Source organism: Fistularia commersonii, chromosome 36 (genome assembly GCF_037954325.1).
Source record: "Fistularia commersonii isolate RoL2024-O1a breed Wild chromosome 36, RoL_Fcom_v1.0, whole genome shotgun sequence".
NCBI classification, from domain to species: domain Eukaryota; kingdom Metazoa; phylum Chordata; class Actinopteri; order Syngnathiformes; family Fistulariidae; genus Fistularia; species Fistularia commersonii.
In genome coordinates, this window is record NC_141319.1 from 7821323 (window position 1) to 7830722 (window position 9400).

At 56.5% G+C, this 9400-nt stretch overlaps 1 protein-coding gene and 1 long non-coding RNA gene across 2 annotated transcripts; both read right to left on the bottom strand.

Annotated features, from left to right (window-relative positions):
* Positions 1-243: 243 nt before the first annotated feature.
* Positions 244-1659, bottom strand: LOC147213599 (uncharacterized). The gene is made up of 2 exons (XR_015104515.1): positions 1152-1659; positions 244-1064 (listed from the first exon to the last, which is right to left on the bottom strand). It is a non-coding gene; the product is annotated as an uncharacterized LOC147213599 (long non-coding RNA).
* Positions 1660-6366: 4707 nt separating this feature from the next.
* LOC147213600 (uncharacterized) lies at positions 6367-8538 on the bottom strand. Its single transcript, XM_086143267.1, has 4 exons — positions 7296-8538; positions 6925-7105; positions 6702-6852; positions 6367-6627 (listed from the first exon to the last, which is right to left on the bottom strand). The coding sequence occupies exons 1-4, from the start codon at positions 7308-7310 to the stop codon at positions 6483-6485; spliced, it is 492 nt and encodes a 163-aa protein (XP_085999393.1). The 5' UTR covers positions 7311-8538; the 3' UTR covers positions 6367-6482.
* Positions 8539-9400: the final 862 nt, after the last annotated feature.

Sequence of the window (9400 nt, forward strand, 5' to 3'; positions counted from 1 at the left end):
TCCATCACCACTGCAAACAAGAAGGGGCTCAGAGCTGATCCCTGATGAAGTCCCACCTCCATGAACTTCTCTGTCACTCCTTCAACCCACGGCTCCACAGCCTCACAGCATACATGTCCTGCACCGGTCGAACACACTTCTCTGTAGGGAATCATGAGTCAGTTCAATGACTATTGAGTTTTGAACTTTTCTTTCACAACTTACTCATCATCTTTAGACCTTAAAACACTTGATAGCCTTAACTTTGACACTTTCTATTTTATTGTATTTCTTATTCTTCCTCCTTCCTACTATTATCTATTATTGTTATGTTTTACTTGAAACTCTGGCACAACAATTTCCTTCGGGATAAATAAAGTTGTTCTTATCTTATCTTATCTATCTTCTAACACATGCTGCTGCCTGCTAGCATCATTGCTGGATTCTCTGTTAGCATTTCCGTTAGCATTTGTGTTAGCAAACACACAATGTTACGCAGGAAATTCAACGTCGTAACTCCAATGGATGCAGCGTGTGTGTGTCTGTGTGTGTGTGTCTGTGTGTGTGTGTGTGTGTGTGTGTGTGTGTGTGTGTGTGTGTGTGTGTGTGTGTGTGTGTGTGTGTGCTCGCGTGTCGCTAAAGCTCCCTGTGATGTGTGTGGAAGGCATCAGCCTTCAAAGTGTGTGTGATGCAGGAGGTCGGGTGGAGGAGACGCTGCCTCCTGCTGGAATGCAGTCCAGAGAACTCTGTTGCTAGGTTACGGGCCGTGTGAAGGCTGATCTGCGAGCTCTTTCCTCCAAAAGCAGACGGTCTGAGCTTCTCCGGCGAGCCGCTGGAACGCCGCCTTCGGGAACGCCGGCGCCGAGCTATCGGAGATGTTCCTCCTGGACCAGGCCGGCGTCAGAAGATCAGGAGGATCATGGAGTTCCTCCTTCTCCGATCCTGGCAGGACGGATGGAAGAGTGACCTTTGAAAGGGACCCAAAATGGCGCCTGCGGCAGGAGCTCCACTTCCTGTGATGTCATCGCCTCCAAGCTGCCGCATGCTGGGAAGCGTAGGACCTTCAACACCAGCATCACCATTTCCTGTGTCCACACACACACACACACACACACATTTAAGATGCTTCCCATGTTTCCTCCGCAGGCTCATCTGGAGGCATCTGGCCGTACGTTCTCCCTGAAGCACAGCGGCGAGAACGTGGCCTTTCCTGCCAGGAGATAATGGTCCTCCTGACCCGGGGCGGTCCTCCCAGGAGGAGATCTTCCATCTGCCGGACGTGACGGAGCCGCTCCAGCAGGAGCGCCGCCAGAAGCTAATGAAGAAATCTAACGGAGCTTCTCGTCCGCTCCACTTCTGGTCTCCAGAGACACCTGCGGTAAGAAGAAACCTTCTGAGGAGATGCGTCCATCTCCGGACGCTTCACCAGATACTTCAGCGGCCGGTTCTGGTGGAAAGAAGCTCCGGGCCAGAAGGAGGAGGAGGTCGTCCCTGCCGTGGAGACCCTCCAGAGAAGCTGCGTGAACCTCCTGGAGGTTCTGAGGAGACGATGGAGGGACGGAGCAGAGCAGCAGCCCTGCAGGTCAATGACTGCTGGCAGCTCAGGAGATTAGCAGGCGTGCACGTGAGCACGAGCGTGCGTGTGTGTGTGTGTGTGTGTGTGTGTGTGTGTGTGTGTGTGTGTGTGTGTGTGTGTGTGTGTGTGTGTGTGGTCAGTCAGAAGACTGTCAGATGTGCAGGACAATCTCCTCTCCTCTGTCTCAGGGTTCTATCACTGCTGCTGGGAAGGTCAGGTTCCTCCAGGTTCCTCCAGGTTCCTCCAGGTTCCTCCAGGTTCCATCACAGGTCCTTCTGGTGTGGTCACGGTGCTCCAGAGTCTCCTGATAAAAAGGCTCTGGAGGGAAAACAAAAGTCTTCTGTCTGATCCACAGAGGTTCTGGTGTCTCCTCTCCACTGTGCTTGCAGAAGGTGGAACCCTGGGTTCTCTGCTCCTGAAGGTTCTCAGCCCGTAGCTCCTCATCACCGGCCAGCCAGGTTCTGATCAGGTGCTTCTCTCCATGTTCTGTTCTCTGTGGGTTTGCTGCTGGCCTTGGAACCGGTGGTTCTCCAACTGCTGCGAGTGGAGCTCTGGACCACAGGAGGCCTGAAGCTCAGAAGCTGTGGAGCAGAGGAGCTCCTGGGTTCCTCACAGGGAAATCATGATCCTCTTTATTCCAGCAGAATGTTTCCAGTCTGGCGAGAAGGAGGAGCTGAAACAGCCGAGAGGCAGAAGAGCCAGGAGAGCAGGAGACGGCGAGAACATACGGAGAACATTACAAGAAAAGAGCGCGGCTACTGAGCGCGCTCAGATCCTGGGGATTGGTTACCTCCCCCGCGGGGGGGAGGGGCAGAATGGAGGCACACACACACACACACACACACACACACACAAAGACATGCAAACAAAGACAAAGGGACACACACACATGCATACACACACACACACATACAAAGACACATTTGCATGCACACACACACACACGCGCACACACACACACACACACACACTCTCGCTGCCAGCAGTCCGTTTGATGTGTTTGATTGGGCGCCCGGAGGTTCTGCCAGGAGGGGCTTCAGGACCGCTGTAGATGTTTGCTTCTCCATGTCCAGACCTCAGGCTGAGGACCAGGACCTTCTCATCACAGAGAAGAACCCTGGATGCTGAGGAGCTCATTCACTCATCCATTCATTCACTCATTCACTCATTTATTCATCCATTCATTCATTCACTCATTCATTCATTCACTCATTCACTCATTCATTCACTCATTTATTCACTCATTCATTCATCCATTCATTCACTCATTCATTCACTCATTCATTCATCCATTCATTCACTCATTTATTCATCCATTCATTTCTTGGTTCACTCATTCACCCCCTCCAGCGTTCATGTTCAGAACATGTTCCTCTACAGGCTGATCCAGAAGAACCGTGTGCCGAGAAGCTATGAGGCGTCTGAGGGAACGTGAGGAGGGTGAGAAGGTTCCTCAGGAACCCTCTGGACCAGGGCTGGGAAGGTGTTTGTCTGAGGAGCACATTGACTTTCAGATTTGATCACCACAAGAGGCCAGACATGTAAAGACAAACACGTTCATTAAAGTATCCGACTCGTCCGACATTCGTCTGAACGTTGGCTGACTTTTGGAAATAAAAGCCGCTCGGTTTTGAAGGTTCTGACGTTTGCAAACAGATGTTTCTCTGGTAGCTTCAGGTGCAGCTCGGTCGTGGGTCGGCGTGTCCAGAGCCAAGAGTAAATCGGAGACATCTGAGTCCTTCAGATCGGGAAAATCTCAAGTAGCTCCAGCAATGAAAGAACCTCCTGTTTGAGCTCCAACATTCGTTGATCCAGTGGCTCGATGGATCCAATCCTTGGCGGCCGGAGTGAAGAACCCGACGGTTCGGAGTGAAGATCCCGACGGTCCGGAGTGAAGATCCCGACGGTTCGGAATGAAGATCCCGACGGTCCGGAGTGAAGATCCCGACGGTCCGGAGTGAAGAACCCGACGGTCCGGAGTGAAGAACCCGACGGTTCGGAGTGAAGAACCCGACGGTTCGGAGTGAAGATCCCGACGGTCCTGGTCTGCTGCCCTGATCCGGGCGGTGGACCTCAGACTGGAGAGGAGAAGAAGGGAGGAGGGACCAGCTCCGGAGGACTCCTGGGAGGACCACGGGAACACTGCCCGTGGAGTCACATCATCTCAGATGCTCTTTTTCCCGGCAAGTATTGATCCGTCTGATCGGGTGACCTGATCGACTCCGCCTCCTGAGCTGCTTATCTGGACGGCCAATCACAGGCCACGCTCAGCCAGAGGGGGTTTCTTGCAACCTTCACACCTGCAGGCAGCTCAGGGTCATCAAGGAACCTGCTGAGCCCGAGAACATGGAGAGAACCCTGGACCCTGGACACCTGGACCCTTGTCCAATGACGTGAGGGTGAGGACTCTGAAGGAGTTTCAAAGGACCTCTGAAAGGTACCTGGATCTCCACAGCAGAGCCCATGGGTTGAGTAAAAGTACACTGGTCTGATCTCCTCAGACAAGGAGGGAGCTTCTGAGCTTCTTCTCCATCAAGGTGGACCTCGGAACCTCGAGAAGCTCCCGAGTTACCTGCGGGCCGGCGAGCGCCGCCGGGCTCATGGTGGACAGCAGGTTGTTGTCTGCAGCTTCCAAGGCCAGTGCCTGGAGCCCTGAGCTGAGGGACCAAGCCTCCTCCTCCTCAGGTTCTCCGGGGCCACAGGGCTCCTGCCACAGGTTCCACTGCACTTCTGAGAAGAGTTTCTGGCCCGACAGGAGAAGATCTCTCCAAACTCCATGAGGTCAGTCTGTGAGCTTTAGTCCACCCCAGCTGGGACCAGAACCCACCACCCCTGAAGGGCTTCAAAGGGTTCTGGAGAAGGAGTGGGCAGGTGAAGGCAGAGCAGACGGAGATAATGAGCCTCCACGGCTCCACCGAGATCAAACACCAGCAGAAGCTGCTGACGGCAGCAGGTCAGGAGACCAGGAGCGGAGCTGGGAGTCATTATCTCCAGCCTCCACGCTGGAGACCCCGTCCCAGGAGGTTCACCACAGAAAACCTTCTCGGGTCAGACGAGGACCATTCGCACGCCTTGAATGGATGTTCTAACGTTGGATCTTCTGCCTCCTGGTGGTCAGAACGGGTCCAGGTTCCAGCAGATGTTCTGCCTCCAGGGGGCGCCGTGAGCTCCTGGACGGCAGGAAGGTGCTAAAACCGCAGCGCCGCAGTCCTGGTTCTTCATCCAAGCGTGGAGATCCGAGTGCTACATCTCACATGGAGGTGAGGTGAGATGTTCTCCGTGGGCCTCCAACCTCCGAGTCCCGTCTGGGTTCCTTCTCGGGGGCCGAGGACGTCTCCTCTAACGAGGCTACGCTTGCAGGTGTTTCCACCCGTGAAGCTTCAGCGTCGGCGAGACCTCCTTCCGTCATCGATCAGGACCACGAAGAAGACCGGAACCCCGGTCAGGTACAAACTCCTCCAAGGAGTCATCGATCCAGCGAGTGGATCTGCAGTGGTTGGCGGGTCCACCTCAGAACATGTTCCCCTCAGAAGGAGGTGAAGGAGAGGAAGGACAGCGGCAGCGTCTTCCTCCATCGACCTTCTCGCCTCTGGCGTTCTTGTGGACTTGTTCCGCCCCTCCTCCATCTCCTGCCGCAGCAGATAGCCCCCACCTTCTGAAGACCTTCACCTCCGCCAGGAAGAGAAGCGCACTGTCCTGGTTAATGGAGAAGAAACCAGGCCAGGAGATTCAGGCCGTGCAGGTTCCTGTGGAGAGAACCACGTGACCCCCGACATCTCCACCCCTTCCGGCAGGACCTCCCAGAGGAACCAATCAGGCTGGATTAAAGGACCTGGAGATGCTTGGTCAGCAGGTCCTGGTGGATCCAGGTTTTCCAGGAAAAGAGGCTCTTTTTCTGGGGCGGGTCTGAAGGTCCTCCTCCCAGGAGGTCCTCCAGCTGCTCCTCTGAGCACCAGGTGGTGTTTGATGTGACACTGTGGCCTCCAGGGAGATGGAGGAGGTCTGGAGGTGAACCCTCCTTCACTGGAGACCACACGGACCCTCTGTGATGGAGGCCAGGTGACCCGCTGGTCCAGGGACCGAGGCCAGAGTCCGGAGGACCTTCTCCAGAACACGACCTCTTTTAGATGAATTTCGGGCTGAAGCTCTTGAAGGTTTCCTGAGGAGCAGGTGTGGTTTGGAGACTACCCCCAGATGTTCTGATCAGGCTGTCGTCCAGAAGAACCTCTGGAAAAACCTCCAACTCCGGCTGAATAATTCAATTGTGAGAACGTGTCTGAGAACATCCTGCTGGGAGGAGGACAGAAGATGACCTCCTCCTCCTCCTCCTCCTGCTCGTTCCCTCCATCTGTCCACCTCCACACAGTGATCCATCACCGTCACACGGCCCGGGAGGAGGTCCACCGCCTCAGCGCATGCAGAACATCCACGTCTGCGCATCAAGGACAATGAAGTTCTGGAGGAACTTCTTTGGAGAACATCTACACGGTGGTTGTTCTTCAACACCGGCGGTTTGCTGCCCGGGTTCCTCAGCACCGGCGGGGATCTTCATCTGCTCAGAAGGTTCCCGGTTCTTCAGGACGTGCAGGTGCTCAGCAGGCTAGCAGGTCCATGCTAACCCCGGCTCACCTTCTGGTCCTGCTTCTCCTCCGTGGCTCCACCTTTCAAGGTCGAGGAGAACTTTGAGGAGAACAAAGCGGCCGAGATGGACTTCTGAAGACGAACCTGCCACTGCCCCCCCGCTGGAGGAACCGGAGCTCACACACACACACACACACACACACACACACACACACACACACACACACACACACTTTCTAATCACTTTTAATGAGAAGGTCAGTGATGGGAACATCATGTCCTCTTCTCCCAGACGTCTGATGGCCAGACGTGACGGAACCCCGAGCAGATGGTCTGGTCCTGGTCTTCAGGCCCTGCAGAGCAGCAGGTCCTCCTGCAGGCCAGCCAGGCTCCTCCTGTGAAGCTCTGGAGGTCCTTCACACCTGGGGGCGCCCCGGGCGGGGGGGCGGCGCAGGTCCAGGGGTTGCCATGGAGACGCAGCATCTTCAGCTCTAGAAGAAAGGGGAGACGATGAGAGCCGGGGTCACATCTCTGCAGAGGAGACATCTCCTGGACGTCTTCTCACCGGGCATCCAGGCCAGGAGGCCCGTCCAGCGTCCGCGGACGGTTCCCGCCGAGGACCAGCAGGTCCAGCAGGTCCAGCAGGTCCAGGTCCTCCAGGGCGCCGGGCGGCAGCAGCTCCAGGAGGTTGCTGGTCAGGTGGAGTCTCACGCTTTCTGTTCAGGCTGAGGAACCTCAGGAGCGTCCAAACATCTCGCTTGAAGCTGGTGACTCAAACATGACCTCACCTTCACAGCAGCTCCTGATGAAGGTCTTCTTGGTCCTCAGAGACAGGTGGTCCTTCGCAGACGTCCTCAGGGAGCAGCAGAGATCTTCTGGACCTCGGAGGGCTCCTGACAAACCCTGTCCATCTGTCCACGGCCTGCTCATCTCCTGGGGTTGGTCCTGCACCTCCATCCTCAGCAAACACTGGAGGGCAGGTGAGAAGGTCCAGAGATGGAGGTCTGCTATGTCTCAGGAACCAGAGAGATGTGGTGGTAGGAGATGGTGGCGCCTGCCGTGTGTGTGTGTGTGTGTGTGTGTGTGTGTGTGTGTGTGTGTGTGTGGACTGGCAGTCTGCTGACGCCGTCCTTCTGTGACCTCCTTTTGTCCGTCTCACCTCGTCTGGATCCATCAACACCAGCGAGATGTTTGTCCTGCTCCGGGGAGGAAGGAGGTTGGAGGCGGAGCCAGTCCCAGCCCAGTGGGCCGAGGGGCGGGGCTTCACCCGGCCGCTCGCCTGTCAATCATCCGACCGTCCGGAGAACCTGAAGAACCTTCGGCCCAGAAGGTCAGAGGAGGACCAGGGGGTCCCGGGTCGTGATCCGTCCATCCAAACGCCTCCTTCAAGGCACCTGAAGATGCTGCGCCAGAGGAGGAGCAGATCTTCTCCCTGGCCTTCAGGGACACCATGGGGTCGGGACGCTTCCTTGAAGAGACGGCTCGCGTCCGGAGAAGATCCACCTCCTCCTGTCCAGATGACCGAACAGCATCTGGACGTGACGGGAGCTGACAGGCCGCCGCCGCCCTGCTGCCGGAGGAGCAACCACTCCATCTTCTCATGATCGTCTCATGATCTTCTCATGATCTTCTCATGATCTTCTCATGATCAGCAGGTCACGTGAGGTCACGGCGGAGGCTCCCCTGCAGGAGGTCTCCAGACCTTCTGGGAGCTCCACGTCTGTGGTTAGAGACAGGAGGGTCAGATGTTTCCCTGGACGCTCCAGAAGAACCTGAGGACCAGCGCCGTCCTGCGTCTCATTCATTCGTCTTCGCCCCCGCCGGTCCGACGGGTTCCGGCCAATCCCAGGAGTCGCTGGGATGAGAGGCGGGGCTAAACCTGACGGGTCAGCTGTCAATCACCCGCCCTGCCAGAACCTTCTGTGGACCTGCTGAGTGCGGAGGAAGATGGAGGACCTGGAGAACATGAAGTGGTCAGCGTTCTCCACAGTGTTCCATCTCCAAGACTTCAACCTTCTGACCTCCTGATGTTCTCGCTATGTTTCCTTCACTCTTCTTGTTTTCTATGACACTTTGAATCCATCTGGCCAGAAGAACCAGCAGGAGAACCACAAGAAGAACCGTGAGTGCTTGGAAGCCTCTGAGCAGATGCAGATGTTGATCCCCTGGAGGAGGCTCACGTTCCTGAGGAACCCCCGCCCGTCCTGAAGGACCTCGGCGGGACGGAGGTGCGGCTTGATGCTGATCATCAATGACACACGGCGAGACCTTCTGGCGGAGCTCCTGGTGGACCTCAGACGGGCCGACGTCAGCGTGATGTCAGGAACGTGACGGAGGAACGTGACGGAGGAACCGCACAACTGGGTCAACCTTCTTCAGCCACTCCAACCTGGAGACGAGAACATCGTGGAGGCACCAACGGCAGCAGCTGGAGGTGAAGGTGGAGGTGGAGGTGGAGGTGAAGGTGGAGGTGGAGGTGGAGGACTCGGAGCTGGAGGTCCCTGTCGTCCAGCTGTCTTCTCCTCAGACAGCCTGTCCGTCGGCCGCCTCGACAGCCAATCAGAATCCTCGGCTGTTTGTTCAAACAGCGGCTGCTTGTCGTCCGCAGGAGAAGGTCTCACCCAGACCTCCACCTCCTCCACCTCCTCCACCTCCTCCCAGTGTGATGAGGAGATCCTGAGCCTGCAGGCTCCACAGACACCGACAGACCATAATGATCAGCTCCGTCTCCATGGAAACGGCGGCGGCTCTGCACGGCTCTCCTGCCCCCCCTGCAGGAGGTCCGGGTTCGGTGCAGCAGAAGGACGGCTCCTCGCCTGGAGAAGAACCGGGTCGCCCCGAGGTTCTTCTGGAACAACATGTGTCCCTCAAACCCGTCGTCATGACGCCCGGAGCCCAGGTTCATGTAGGACCCAGAAGGTCGTCGGCTCCGTGCACGCTCCTTCTCCACCGGACGCTCCACCACCTCCTTCTCTGACCTCGGCTGCTCCAGGAGCTCCAGGCTGGACTTCTTCTGGTCCAGGAGCTTCATCCAGGTTTTATATTGTCAAGACAAGGAGGCAGAACATCATCTGCTGGTCTGCAAGTTCACCTGCTGGAGCTCTGGGACACACAACACTGGTGTGTGTGTGTGTGTGTGTGTGTGTGTGTGTGTGTCTGAGTGTGTGTGTGAGACACATCTTCTGCTCCACAGGCTGTCCACAGGCTGGACCAGAGCTTTGGTTCTGAGCGTTCCTCCTTGAGGAAGGATGGAGAAAAGGAAGG